Source organism: Orbicella franksi, chromosome 13 (genome assembly GCF_964199315.1).
Source record: "Orbicella franksi chromosome 13, jaOrbFran1.1, whole genome shotgun sequence".
Taxonomy (NCBI): Eukaryota; Metazoa; Cnidaria; class Anthozoa; order Scleractinia; family Merulinidae; genus Orbicella; species Orbicella franksi.
Window position 1 is genome coordinate 5795046 of NC_138157.1, and position 15397 is coordinate 5810442.

General features: G+C 41.0%; 1 protein-coding gene across 3 annotated transcripts in view; it reads left to right on the top strand.

The window, feature by feature from the left end:
* Positions 1–14679, top strand: part of LOC145465475 (uncharacterized) — a 29821-nt gene extending 15142 nt beyond the window's left edge. For all 3 annotated transcript variants that reach the window (XM_081449260.1, XM_081449261.1, XM_081449262.1), the window contains 8 exons: positions 11–165; positions 276–432; positions 895–967; positions 1934–1989; positions 3518–3643; positions 9132–9197; positions 9486–9724; positions 12362–14679. In XM_081449260.1, coding sequence (XP_081305386.1) covers positions 11–165; positions 276–432; positions 895–967; positions 1934–1989; positions 3518–3643; positions 9132–9197; positions 9486–9724; positions 12362–12872 — 1383 coding nt within the window. In that variant the 3' untranslated portion in view covers positions 12873–14679. The remainder of the gene's footprint in view (positions 1–10; positions 166–275; positions 433–894; positions 968–1933; positions 1990–3517; positions 3644–9131; positions 9198–9485; positions 9725–12361) is intronic.
* The last annotated feature ends 718 nt before the right edge of the window (positions 14680–15397 follow it).

The window sequence follows — 15397 nt, forward strand, 5'->3', positions numbered from 1 at the left end:
CTGTTTTCAGTTGAGCGCAATCTCATCAGTCGCCATCTTGAATGACACGCAACAAGCAGCTTTACAATACGTCATCACACGCTCAGCCCAGGACTCCAAGTGTGTTGCCTCCAAACTGCTTGCCCGAGTTCAGGGTCTGGGTTACAGTGTAAATGACCTGAAAAAGTATGTCTTCGAATTTGGAGATGTTTGTACGTACACCCTCATACGAAATTGTATTTGCATTTTATCACGCGAAGATCACTCGCTAAAATTTCTTTCATTTTACTTCATAGAACTTTACAGTGGGTTCGCAGTGCCTCGCCTATCATCATCCACATCAAACTTGATAGAGTGTTAAAATTCCTAGTTGAAGACACGAACTATCGAAACCGTTTTGAGACTGGAACTAGGGGTGATTCTTCGTACATGGAAGCTAGGAAATCCTGGGAGGTAAGGAGTGTAACAATCGTAGTCACCAACTGTGAAATTAACCACACAGAAGAAACTGAGGTTCACGAACAAAAATGAACCGACCTCACTACTAGTTTTTTTATTTTTTATTTCAAGTTACTAGCTATAATTATGCATTCTTGGTAAACCACTTATAAATTGGTGAGATCTCATTCAAAATGTTGTAGGTAGTCAGTTTGGCTGAAGATAATGTTTTCTTTGCCAGGTATTTGTGACTGAACTGTGTCTTTTTAATCATGATCAATGCGAAAGTTTTATTTCTTTTCTTAACGCTTTTGTAGGGTCGCATTTTTAACGAGACGCACAACAACAACCCTCCCTCCAGTAAACCGCTTATATGTTAGTAAATCTCGTTCCAGTGTTCTAGCTCGTCAGCTAATCTAGTGCCAATCTTGACTAATTCACAAAGTTTTATTTCATTTCTCAACGCTATCTTAATAGGATCGCATTTTTAACAATGCGTACCAGAGCAGCCCTCCTTCAGAGCGTGTCAAGTACGGTGTGCTAAACATAGGTTGGTACTTCTGTGCATCATAACACTGCACATTACAGTTATATCAAGGAACGACCAACACTATACTAGTTATGCACGCAACTTCAGTGGCGAAAATATAGCCAAAAAAATTGAGAAAATGTCTTAAACGGGATTCGAACTCGCGAGTACTGCGATAGTTCTCTACCAACTTGTTTCCTTTTTAATGCTCCTGACGGATCAATGTAAATTGTGACGTGGCCCGTCTGCCTCTTTCTACGTACCTTTATTTCCCACCTTTTCTCTCTTAATTTATTCCCTTGCTTTCTGTCTCTCTACCTTCCTTCCTCCTTATTACTCCCTTCCTCTCTTTCTCAATCCCTATTTGCCTCTCCGTTTCCTCACTTTTCTCTCATATTTTTATTCCCCTGTTCAACATGTCCCTCCTTCCCTTCCTCCCTTCTTTTTTAGAGGATCTCAATGGGGTTAACCGTCAACCGCAGATGTCAACCGTCAGATAGCCAAAAAATTAACCGTTTTAAAACGCATTATTTTACCATCAACTGTCAAATGAGAGAGCCAATAATAGCCGTCAAATGTCTCAGATATCCTTAATTAAGGAGTAAACGATGGGGTCGAGTTATGCTATTTAAAAATGATCGTTTTAATATATCACAAAAGTACATTTATGCGCAAGTCCCGGATTAATAGCCCAGCTCAGCGGTAACAAAAGTGATGTAATTACGATAATTAGACGCATCGTTGAAGACCAAAAACCAGATCTTTAATGCACAAATTATAGAACTAATTGCATTATTCTTCTTCATTCCGAACAATAAACCATCTATTGTCAAATGACCTAAAATTGAACTGTCAACCGTCAAATGACCTAAAAGTTGACCGTCAACCGTCAAAGGGAACCCCCTCCTATTGAGACCCTTTTCTTACTTTCTTCCATTTCTCCCATATTCCTCATGCATTCATCTTCTTATATATTTTCTCTTATAGTTGGCGATCCTCGTGGTGTTAGAAAATGTTCTTGTTATGGTGATTCCTTTTTACAGGTTAGTACCCTGCATTTCATGTCAAAAGCTGCATTTTATTGTGCGAATAGTGATGGTTCAATGATCAAATTTCCGTCTTACATCTATTTTTTTTTTCGTGAATTGTTTCTAGTTATAGCTCTGTTTCAAGAGGCAAGAACAACATGGCAGTTAGGAATACTACAATCTCCGACAAAAGTCTTGGCACACCTTCCCAGTTTTGCAATATCTGCATGTCAGGGCAATTTATCAGTTCGCCCCCTTTCCCCCAATTCAATGTTGTTTATCATGATAAAGTCGTCATTGCCCGCTTACAACACTATCGGGGAGGAAGGGGGTTCCCTACTCTAATGATGTGATTAGGTATTGTCCCCAAAATACCTTGTCAACGCATTTTCGTGCTATCTGATCCAGGTGTGCCAAGGACGTTTGTCGAGGATTGTAGGAATACTCGAAGTCCTAGCTCGAAATGACCAAAAAGTAATTCATAACTCAATTCTGAAAAAATAAATACATTAGTAAACGAATAACAACAAAAGAAAGATAAATGCGAACTTTTTCTCCTTGAAAATATGTAAAAATAAAAAGAAACGTTTACTACGCAGGCTAGTCTCAACATTAAATTCGTCGGTACGCAGCGCTGTGAGAGGACCTGAGAGTTACTTGACCGAAAACACAGCGCACAGACCCCGGCCAGGACTCGGGTGAAACCCTTATTATTCTGGCAACTGAAGGACAGCTACAAACGACGTAGATTTCAGATTCCGAGTGTTTAAAAGGTTTAAACAATTGCTCAATAGTACGAGTACGAGATCGAGTACGAGAACGACTTTTCAATTCCATTTTGCAAGCCCCACATTATCACTTCACTTTACCATCTCATCTCATAAGCTGCCCTCTCTACCTGGAACCAACACAAAGAGCGATTACTCCGGAAACGTCACTAGTTTTAAATTCGAAAATGATAGTCGTACTCAACCTCGTTCTCGTGGTACAATCTATAGGTCCCTGATCTACGGCAATGGCATACGCTGGGGGAGGCTCGGTAGCCTTATCGTTAAGCGCTGGACTCTGATTCGGATCAAGCAGTTCAAGTTCGAGCCCTAGCCGGGGTGGTTGCGGAAATAAGAAAAGTTAAGAAACGGGGAGAAGCTCAGTTGTATGGGATACTAGCCCAAGTGCGTGCATCTACATAAAATAAGGTGTCACAGGTATTCTGTCCAGACTGTCCACGGTCGACAGACTATGCCATTGGAACGTTTGAATTTCTTCTTTGTTCGCTTCCATTTTTTTTCCTTTTTACGTATTTTTCAACGGATAATTTTTTAGTAAAGTCTTTCCTTTTTTTTCATAATTATGATTTTTCTAAGTAATTGACTTAAGTAATAAATTAAGTATTTCGGTTGCGAGTCCAAATTCCTGCATTTACATTTTTCAAGCTACCTGGACAATGATGATCTAATAATATCGGAGTTGCAGCCCCCAGTTAATTTCTGCTGTATCAACCTTTATCACCCTTTCATTTTATCATGTATTGCTTTATTTTCAGCTCAAGAAAGTCCGCCTTCGTACCACGTTTGCCTCTCAGGACACTTCAGGAATGGGAGTAAAACTTTCCTGTTGTGAACATTATGAAAACGTTTTGTTTACCTACACAGACCAGGAGATAAAAGCGGTAAATAAAGCAGTATAAGTCATTTTATGCGGCATCGTGAAAAAATTTCAACTGCACCCTATTTTAGCCTGAATACCCATGTGGTGTTTTGTTGAAGTGAAATCGTTTTTATTCATGATTTTGTAAAGCCATGTTGCGAACGAGAGAGTCTCAGAGCGAGATCTTTGACTTTATGGTTTATTGAAGAGTCACGATTTTTATTTTTGATTGCATGACGGCGAAAACCAGCAACAGATTATTATACCGGGTAAGAGGCTGATATCGTTTTTATTCAAGATCTTTTTAATATCGATCTTATTGCGAAAGAGCAAGTATTCGAGCAAATGAGCGAGTTGTTAATTCGAGACACAGGGAGAGATCTCCCATTCTCCCGAGCCAGGAGCTCATCATGAAAGCCCGCTAGTTACAGCCTGCGAACACAGACGTATTTCCGGCTGTCGTTTTATGTTGGCAGGCTTCGCTTCTTTGAACTCTCAGGGGAAACTAAAACTAGTTCGGACTAGCTGGTCTGCGCACAGACGTTTTCTTTTTGCGTCGAGCGCGGGCGCGAAAGCGAGGATGCGACCGCGAAGCGGGTGTGTCTTTCTCCAGCCCCACCACTTGCGTTTTGGTTCGTTCATATCCAACTTGCCGGGTTAATATTTTGCTAAGTTGGCGATCTCGACGAACTCAAGACAAAATAGAGGGTCTGTGGCAGCGGGATTTCGAATTAACTGTGTATGGGGGTATTACGTGGCGGCGCGAAGACATGAATTTTATTTTCGAGGGGTAAAATATTGTTCTTTATTAAATCCATTTTGAAATCACTGGTTATCCTTGCAATCTGATGGACTCTCAGTGGTGCGATTTATTCACGAATCGCACTATTTTTTGCTCTAAATCGCATCTTTTTCTCAGCCAATGAAAATGGGACAGTAAAACAAAACAACCAATCAGATTTCAAGATTAGTTTAAAGTAATCAATAAAATTTCAGGAAAATGAGAGGCAAAAAGCCATTGTGTGGAGAATTTTGCAACTATTATTGTCAAAACTTTGTTATTATTGTAGTTTTTTCCAAAAACATTGACGAATTTAATTAATTACAGTTTCTGAATGACGATTATGAGCTCCTTCAGGCTGAAGACCTACTTGAATGGAAGTTTCCAACTTTCAGTGTCCATTTTGACGAATATTTTGGCGATTTTTCTTCAACATTGCTCAAGATCCGTATGATACCGAGTCCAGTAAAACATAAACAAACGAAAACAACACAACAACATATTAAGAGCCATCTCAAGAAGGTAGATGTTTCCAGGTTTGCGATAGTTTCAAACGAAGCAACACATGAGCTCAACTCTGTCGCTGTGAATAAACAAAGTCAAAATACGCCCCACTGCACAAAGCAGTGAATGAACGAACGTCTTACGAAGCCGGTGCCAGTCCCGCCATCTTTGAAATATCTTGAAACAAATGGCGCCGCAAGAACTTGACAAGGTCCTGACTATTGAGTCCTACGCCGAGGTCACAAAAAGAAACGGAGATGATAACGAGCTGGACTCCCTTAAAATCATGCTATTAAACGGTGTTTAAAAGAAAAGTACTATCCACTGGGCATCGTGCACTCAAAGGAGTTTCACAACTCGAAAGAAATCGATCGCAGAATTACATAGTATGCACCTTCAAATTCCTTCTCCAAAGACAATGAAAGTCTCAGCCTCAACCACAGAAGAAATGAAGGCCTTCCATCATTGATTCAGGCGACGAGAACCGAACTTTTGTACCTGAAGTAGACTATTTTCGATCTGATTTCAGAACTGCTTGTTTCTTTGTCATGCTCGAATGAGTTTCGTCACATGACATCGTTTTGCATACTAAATGAGACGTAAAGGCACTTCCGGTTCCGCTTTTTTTTTTTTTTTAACAAACCAGCTACTGGAACAATACACCAAAAATCTAAAATTTAAGGCGATAAAACTGTGCGATTTCAAAATGGATCTAATAAAGTGGCAATTGAACTTCGTGTCGTGCAATTTTGGTCTGAAATCATACTTGTGATTTCAAATCGAACGAGCGCGCAGCGCGAGTTCGATTTTGAAATCAGACCAAATTGCACTCCACTCAGTTCAATTACCATTATTAACACGAGAAAATATAATTCATATCTTCAAGCTACCATGCATTTTCTTTTTAGTGGAGCTTCGGAAGGGCCGCCAAGCGGAGCCCCATACTCATATAGGAAAGAAAAGGAAACCCTTAAATGGATTTTTTCTTGGTTATCATGGCTAGCGGTATTGGTCGTGGGCGCGCACGCACGACGGCAACGGCAATGGCGACGACGGAGTCGCGCAACATGGCGGCCATGCTCCAAATAATAGGTTGACAGAGACATGCAGCCTTTGTTTACCGTGTACTTCTTTGATATTGAACATCCATGTTATGATCAATTGACACCCGTCGAAACAAGGTATCCGCTGACCAGTATCACGTGACCATATCACGGGCTCAAGTTTTCAGCTCATCGAGGTTACCTGCTTTTTGAAAATGACCGCTGACCAAGTGCCGGTTTTCGATTGGATCGCGGGCTCATGTCAGGTTAACTTGTTGATAACAAGGCAGGATTGCTCGGAAGCCGGTTAACGCTAACCCAGGATTAAAAGTTAACCGAATTATAACTTTTTCTTCTATACAAATGTTTTTTTTTTGCTGCTTTGGTTTGTGTGTATGGTGATTATTAAAACTCAAAACAGAAGGCCAAAAAATATACAGAAAACTTCACCGCAAAGTTACAAAATTCAAATCAAAATTCTACCTTTTAATTCCTGGGTTAGCTTAATCGGGCTCTGAACAACCTGGCCCAGGAGCTACGCTTTTAGGCTGGCCTAAATCTATATATTATTATATAGACAAACTAACCGTTTGCATAAACAACCGTGAAAAAGCCGCGGGAAATGATATAATCAATATCCTCTCTAGGGTCTCAGATGTAGTTTCGTACGAATTTTACGAGCGATGTATTTTCCAGTAATACACACATGTCTATATAATAAATATTATCATATGACCCGTACGGCCCCGCGCGCAATTTTCTTGGAAAACCATAGGAAAAAAGGTCCCGTATGAGGGCCGTACGTGTCGAAGTGATAGGGCCGGAAAAACACGTACGGCCCTACTAGAAATGCATACGGCCCTAATAGAAACTCGATGCGAGTTAAAGACAAAACAATTTTGTCGCTGCAAAATTTTGTTCTTTTCAAAATGAGAGATGAAAGTGAACATTCTGAGAGCAAAGTTTACTATCCAGGCGAACTGTCCGATGCAGAACTACTTCAGTCGCCAACTCACTCCGAAAGCACAGAAAGAAAGTCCACAGTCCTCACAACTGAAGAAGTTCACAACTTTCTCAAAAGCCAACAACAAGCAAACGGGCGGTCAAGAAAACAACTTTTCCGAATGAATTGTCCGATAATTAACCTTTGGAATAAGCAAACGGTCTTGAGGCGAAACCTCTTTTAGTGGAAAGCATCAAAGAATTCATCGTAGGTCAAAAGCAAGAAAACCGGCAAGTCGCGAAGAAAACAAAGTATGATATAAATTTTTTCTTCGAGTTTCCAGAGTTGGGAGAAGAGAAATCACAAACATACCTTGTGCACAGTAGGATATATTGCTCTGCAGTTTCTACATCAGTGTTGTTTGAAGAAACAAAACTGAGTACGAACACAAGTTCATTACCGTACCGTTCATCCAGATAATAAAACTCGCTTGAATTTCCACTACACAGCAAAGCCAGCAAAGTCTGCAAACCTAGGTACTGTTTGCGGGAGCTAACATCGGTGTCATTAATATTCAGTTGCTGGTTCTTCCTTGTTCAAGAGAATCCAAGAGGTAGACAAATAGCTTGAAACGACGCCGACATTTTCTTAAGTCTTCAGATGAAGAAGATTTGTGAACAATTTCAGTGAAGCGTGAAGCGAACTTTTGTCACTCGTTAAGCTTTTGATGGTTTTGACATATTTTTGACAGTTTTATGTCAACTTTCTGTTGGCTTTTTAGCATGAATTGTAATTGTAGACTTACATTGAAAAACAAATATGAGAAAATGAGTCGTGTTTTTCTATGAATTGTGAGTTTCTTGTTCGACGCGAAGAGATAAACGACACTGAGTTTTCATGGTAGAGTCTTTTCTGTAGTTTTTCCCCACGGCCGTCTGACGTTATGTAATCGCGTCCTATTTAGGTTCAACCGTTAAGTGGTCATATGATAAAATGCTTATTGACTGAGTAAGGTCGGGCCGGACGGGAAAATATTTGTCTCTCGGTCAGGACGCACGGAACTCGCTGCGCTCGGTCCGTACGTCCTGACCTCGAGCCAAATATTTTCCCGTCCGGCCCTCCCACTCAGTCAATAGGTATATGTTAAAACATCGAGCATGAAATTTATTAATTCACTATTATGTCATTTTTTAGTGTTTCTGCTTCGAGTTTTTGAAATACATCCTTCGAAAATTGTATTCATCGCATAAGGCGTGTGCGAATGACGAAACCAATCCAAACAAAACCATCAAAATGTCATTAAAAGATAACTGTCTAGTGACTGGCATGCTTAAGTTTTTGGACTTTTAAAACACGAAAGTATCGTCAACGAATTGTGAAATCCAATTCTGATAGATCTGAAGGGCAAACTGTTTTTAATTTTATTGTCACTATATGATGATGGGCAAGATACTCTTGAAATTCTTCTCTGGGACCGCGGCATGGTCGGTAATGGAGAAGCCAGCATCGGCAACGGTAAACGTGAATTGGCAATTATTAAACACCGCTCGAGTGAACTAATGTTTGCCTCCATTTTCATTTTGGAGTGGAACAATTCTGTGCGCCAGTACTTGGGGTTCAACGAGTGATTCATCAGGTTCTTCTCTTGCTTGATGAAGCTGCTGAGTTTCAAAGACATGTCCTTTTGCTGCTCCATGGACGTATTGAAGTAGCTGTCCAGAGATTGAAGACTATTTGTCCAACAAGTGCAATAATGTCTCGTATGAAGTCTCCACGTTTTCTTTTCCGCTCAGTGTTGAAATCAACGCATTCAGAGAAGTTTTGGTGATTCGCCCGTCTTTTCATGTTTTCGTTTGATTTTTACCACCACATCGATCATGTCTTGCTCAACCTCCTCCTACTTCTTGTTGTTCCCAGGGCTCCACGGCAATGATGTTGGGGTACCAGCTGGCCTCTGGTTCCAGAAACGCATTCGACGCTTAACGAAAAAAAAACTTGTAGGGGATGGCCTTAAATAAAAGGAACCAAAGACAGCACAGTAAACGAGAACTTGAACACACTTGGCGCCGCGTTTATTTGAATGTTGACACAAACCTTCACTGGAAGAAAGCAGCAAAATTTGTCAACACAAACCGGCCTTCGAAGACTCGCTCGTTCGCGATATGGTATAAAAATCTCGTGAATAAGAACGATTTAATATGCATGTAATAATTTATACCTTTCGCTTCCCTTCTTTTAGATTATAGACGTAGCCACTGGGAAAGTTCCATTTCATCGATCAGATTGCATTTCACACTACAAAGAGGTGAAACGAGCTTGTAGATAGTGGTTGTAAACATTGCTGCTGTTTCTATTGTTATGGTCTATCAAGTATTTTTGAAACAAACGCCACTCCACATAATGCATATGTAACACCTGCCCAGCAGGTAGTTACTCTTGTTTAAAGCCTTGATCGTCGTTTTATATCTAAAAGAAAGCATCTTGGACGTTCGACGTTGGAAGTTGTTTCCATTTGTGTTTTGATTTTTCTCTCAACACCACACCGCACTCTCAAAAATCAATTAACCATAACACGTTGATATCTCCTCCACAGGTCCAAATTCACGGACCAGTTAGTCTATCCGAGAACGTCGAATGCATTGTGGTGAACCCACGCCATAAAAAAGACTTGCTAACCACGAAACTTTTAGATCGTTTTGTGAAACAAAACAAGTGTAACCTTATTTGGATGGACCCTGATGACCTGATCGGAGCGATGCCTTCCTCGTTAGGTGCCACGGGCCATTATCCATCTGCGAGCACTTTGCTTGGTCCTTCCCCTCGTACGAGAAGGTGAGTTCGGGGTCAGAATGTTCTCTAGCAGCGAAACCGAGGAAGTACTCATATAAACACATTCTTTAGTTCTTAGTTGAGGCAACATCATTTTAGCAGACCGCATTAAGTCATAATCCATTTAACAATTGATTCATGCAATTGAGCATATAATCGAGTCGTGATTTTAAGACTGAGGTCTATGCGCTAAGGACTACGATAGGTACCTTTCTCCACCATGGAGTCTCGTTCTGCACTATGAGTTCACGAAGTTGACGTTCGACACTCGTATCATGGTTCACTCGTGTTTCGTTATTTTCCGTAAGATTAGGAAGACTCGTTTCATGGGATTTGCTAGAATAAGGCCTAGTTAGGAGGTTGTGAACTTAGGATCGTTTTCTAGTCTTCATTCAAACCCTGAATAATCCCCAAGGGGAACAGTTTATTTATTTTCCTGATATAAGTAATGTCGATGTAGATACACCATTTTAAAAGTGTTGCTCATTACAGAAAAAGGAAGTTTTAACTTTTGGCGGGGAGAAGGATCGGGCGAGTGATTTTTCAAAAATGTTTTCCAAGAAAATTCTCCAAATATTGTGTCAATCAAAAAAGCCAATCTACACGTAGAGAAAATTTATCTGTCCGTTTCTCATAAAATTATGACGGAATATGGTATACTGATTAATTTTGACTCACTTACTCATGAGGAAAACTACAGAAAGGATTGTACTGAATGCTGAGTGATGTTTTCCTTTCATTCATATGTACTCCTTACCTTGGATCATTGCTTAAATGCTGCCGCTATGATAAGATTTAATTTTCCTTCTGTAACCCCACCGCATTTCACAGTGAGTGGTAAATATTTGCTCCCAAATTTTGTTTCGACCCAGACAGACAAGAAAAAGAGTTTGTCTCTCTTGGGACAGAAAGACCTACTCTCACAATGAAAACATCTTGGAAGAGTGATGTCAAGCCCTGGCCAAACGATCGCAACATTTCAACGTAACATTGTTAGCGCAACATGTTACGCGCGTTTGGCCACCCTTTTGCGACATGTTAGGTGTTGTTGGCTCAAGTTCGAAAATGGTCAAATTTTTCATGCAACATTTGTGGATGTTGCATGATCTTGTATTTGTTTGGTCAGGTTCGTGCAACAATGTTGCACCAAGGCATGCGCACCAGTTCGATTTGCAACAGCCGAAATGTCGCAACACGTCGCACACGTCACAATAGGGTGGCCAAACGCGCGCATCACGTCATGATCGTTTGGCCGGGAATTTCAAATACTGGGCAAACAATGTTGAGCTGGGGCTTCATAGATCATAATTTACTTTGACATTGTGGATGGTAGTTTGTTTTCAACTATACTATACTTCTACTTTATTACATCTCGGAGAAAAAATCGTGACAACAAATTCCAGATAATTTGGTCGACTTCTGTTCTGCTTTTGAGATACGTTTGCTCGTATAGCAAGACAAATGGTTTGTTTCAGCATCAAATTCGAACAGCAGAGTGGTTTGACAATTTTTTGCTTCCCTATAATTTTTTAACCTTTTTTTCCCCTAAGTTTTACTCATTGAAATTTTTTGTAAAAGAAATATTAGTTTCCATGAAGGCAAGTTATTGTTTCCAGAAAGTACATTTTGTGCCCTTTCAAACAAGATATGGTAAACTGTCCTTTAAAACCGTTTGGAATAGAATGAGTTAACTGAATAGCATGTGTTAGTTTAGTTTAATTAGTTGATTGTTTGGATCACATTCATGATAAATTGCCTAAGCTATAGGAACATTATTTTTTTATTATGCGGCACTATTTACAGAATCTTAAAATTTACATCAATATCACAAAACAAAGATGGGAAAGAAATAAACATTGTATCTGGCTATGGAGAAAATAATAATATATAGATTTAGCCAAACATAAGAGCGAAGCTCCTGGGCTGGGTTGTTCAAAGCCCGGTTGAGATAATCCCAGGTAAAGCGAAATTTGATTTTAGTTTTGTAACTTGGCAGTGAGGTTTTCTGTATAATTATTGTTTGACCCTCTGTTTTGAGTTTGAATAATCTCAAAATACACAAAACAAAACATTTGTATACAATAAATATTTATACTTCTATTAACTTTTAATCCTGGGTTAGCGTTAACCGGCTTCCGAACAACCCGGCCCCGTTTGCAACAAGTTAACCTAACATGAGCCTGCGATCCAATAGAAACCATCACTAGGTCAACGGTAAACTTCAAAAAAAAAAATTTACCTCGCGATATGTCACGTGATACTGGTCAGTGGATACCTTGTTTTGACAGGTGTCAATTGACCATAACATGGATGTCAAATATCAAAGAAGGAGGCTATAAATCAAGGCTGCATGTCTGTTAACCTGCTAGCTGGAGTATGGCCGCCATGTTGCGCGACTCCGTCGCCGCCACGTCGTGCGTACGCGCCCACGAGCAATACCGCTAGCCAGGATAACCAAGAGAAAATCCATTTAAGGGTTTCCTTTTCTTTACTATATGAGTATGGGGCTCCGCTGGGTGGCCCTTCGGGCCGCCGGATCTTGGCTAATAACAAAATAATAACAACCGCTTTTGATTAGCTTTCTCGTGATTTAAATTTTGGTGGTTAACCAAACTAATTCTTTAACCCTATTATCCTCAGCGACAAGCCAAGACCCAGTTGCCTCAGGAGGACAAAGCCTAGTTTCCGTGGTGAGTCAAAGCCCAAAACAGACTACAGCGAATTAATTCGCAAACCAAAGCGCAGTTTCACCAGTGAGTCAAGGTACAGAACTCTCAGCGAGCCAAAGCCTGGATTCCTCGACAGGTCAAAGCCCAAAGTCCTCAGCGAGACAAGGCCCAGAACAAGCTACAGCGCGTCAAAGCCTAAAGTCCTCAGCGAGACAAAGCCCAGAACAAGCTACAGCGCGTCAAAGCCTAAAGTCCTCAGTGAGACAAAGCCCAGAACAAGCTACAGCGCGTCAAAGCCTAAAATCCTCAGCGAGACAAAGCTCAGAACCCTCAGCGATTCGAAACCTAGAACCCTCAGCAGGCCTTGTTATAGCTACCGAGATCCCGACTTTATTCGGCCAAGAACCACGGCAACTGCCGGTCGCCGAGACAGGCGGTCTTTCCTGCGGGATCCTTCCCGTGAAAAAGACCCGTATTTTTGACTTCTTCATGCAGTTAGTCAGATCTGATTTGGAGTTTTCTCCGTGGGGTGTTCTCACAACATATGGTAGAGCAAAACCATTGCAGCAAATCCCCCACTCTGCCGAGTTACTGCCATTCAAAGACCATTGTCCTTCAGAAAAGCCCTCCCTAGGCAGAACTTTCATCTAACTGTCACAAATCATGGCGTCGCATTCTACATGGCCAGCGTAAATAAGGGGTTGAATTGGCACCTCACCCCTTAATCGACATATCATAGTTTGGATTAGCTAGTAAATCCTTTTGATTTTATAGAATTAAGAAAAAAATAAAATAAAGTAAAATAAAAAAACGGACAGCAGTTTACGTAGTGTTTTGACGCGACCTTGATCGGCTGCCGGTCTTTTAGCCATAGCGTTTAAAACTTTTAGTCCTTTGAAATTTTTGCCTGTTACTCGGTTTTTTGCTACTCCGTTCCTCGCTCCTTGATAACTACGTTGCTCTGTTTACTAAGAAAACCTAGTGCATGCTCATACCGCGCGAGAGCAAAATTAATTTCGCGTCGTCATTTCCACTGGCAGTGTTATAGATAGGAGTTGCCCTCGGCAGCGCCTCGATGTCTTATATTCTGTGATACAAAACGCTGTTGTAATTTCCAGGTCTTTCCTAAGTCTCGTTTATTGAACTTTATTCCCTTGTAACTCAACTGGAAATTAAGATCATCGCTAAGACATAATGCAAGAATTTTTACATTAGGCTATGTACTTAGAAGTTAAGGACATTCGCACCTATTGTTTCTGCGCATCCTTACTACGCACGTAATAAACCAATTTTGACACATTAAAATTCAGCCTGAAACAAGAAACCTCGGCACGAGGCTCTGTTGCCTTTTCAAAATTCTCCGGCGTAGTGTGGACGGAAAACATTCGGTGCGTCTTCAGAGAACGTGCGGAAACATCGTTTTCAAATTTCTCTGGCGTAGTGTGGACCGGCTGGGCCTAAGATACTACTGATTAGGATTTTGCAAATTTATATCTTTTAACGCTGCAGGAAAAACTGGCCAGATAGATTTCCCTGAAAAACGAGTTCCAGTTTATATACAATATTTATTACCAGTCTGTCAAATTTTAAGGAATTTCACCGAAGGGAACGCGAGAAAATTCACTGTCAGTTTTGCTGTTTTTGTCCATGTTGACGTCATAAAATATCAAAACACTGACGTTCTTCTTTGAGAGCGCGCAGATTACTAAAGCTTTCTTCCTCAGCACGCGTGTGATCGCAAAACTATAGGGAGCCATCTTAATCGTTTCATTCGTATTTTAGACTAATTAATAAAAGATAAGAGCCCGTTACCACAGCTGTTGTGTGTACGTTACGTGACCAACGGGTATGACCATCGCATGCATGTTCGTCACCAGGAACTGCGCGCCCATTGTCGAAAACCATTCTGTGCCGGACATTGTGGTCACAGCTTATGCTACTTTCAATTCGTTTCGCAGAAACTAGGAACAGTAGGAAAATTTGTAGTTTGGTTTTGGTCTTGCAAAATATATATAATCCCTTTTTAAGGGGATGTTAAATTGACAGATCTGGACTGATATATTTAATCAAAATTTTATTCGTCGTTCTTGAGGCGAAACTCAAAATGCACCCCAGTCAATTGTCACATCTCAATCAGTACTCCTTACTTTTCAAGCGAAATTCAAAATGGAATCAATGGAATATATAAATATCCCTCAGTCGTTTTTTTTCAGCGAAACAGAAAATAAAGCACAGCGCATACATACCTCTATCGAGTTCGAGGGCCGTACTGTAAATTTTTCCCCGTCGATTTATGGCCCAAGCGCGAAGCGCGCGGGCCATAAAGGTCGGCACACAAGAGGAGACTAGTGCCTGCGACTAGTCCCTGCAAATATGCCCCAGAAGAGTTGAGACGAAGAGACTGGTCACAGGGACTTGTCCCACGAACAGTTCACAAGAAGCGTTTTGAGGAACAAGTCGCAGTGACTTGTCCCAAAAATTCAAACCAGTCTGAATTCGTAAGACTAGTCTCATAGACCGAATTTTAGTCCCTGCGACTAGATTTTGTGGCAAAAATGGCTTATTCACACGATGGGACCTGTCTCAGGGACTAGTCTACTCGTGTATCTGACCTTAAATCGAAGGGGAAAAACGAGGATCCGTAATTTAAGGGCGCCGCACACTAGCCGATTTTTTGTCGGCCGGCAAAAAAATATTTTCTTGTCGGCTAGTGTTCGGTGAATTCAGACAAGTCTGCGACAAGATCGAGGCTTGTCGGGCGATATCTGACAGTGCTAGATCTCAAAACGTCTTGTCGGGCCTTGTCGGCTAGTGTACGGTGGACCAAGACAATTTGTCGAGGCTCACGCGCGCCTCAACCAATTAGGAAATGTCATGAGAGTCACGTCAGTGGAATAGGCGCCATCTTGATTTTGGATGACTCGGCCCCAAGCCTCAACGCGGTTAGTCGCGACAAAAAATCGGCTAGTGTGCGGCAAGCTGATGGCCCGACAAATTTTAACCAGAT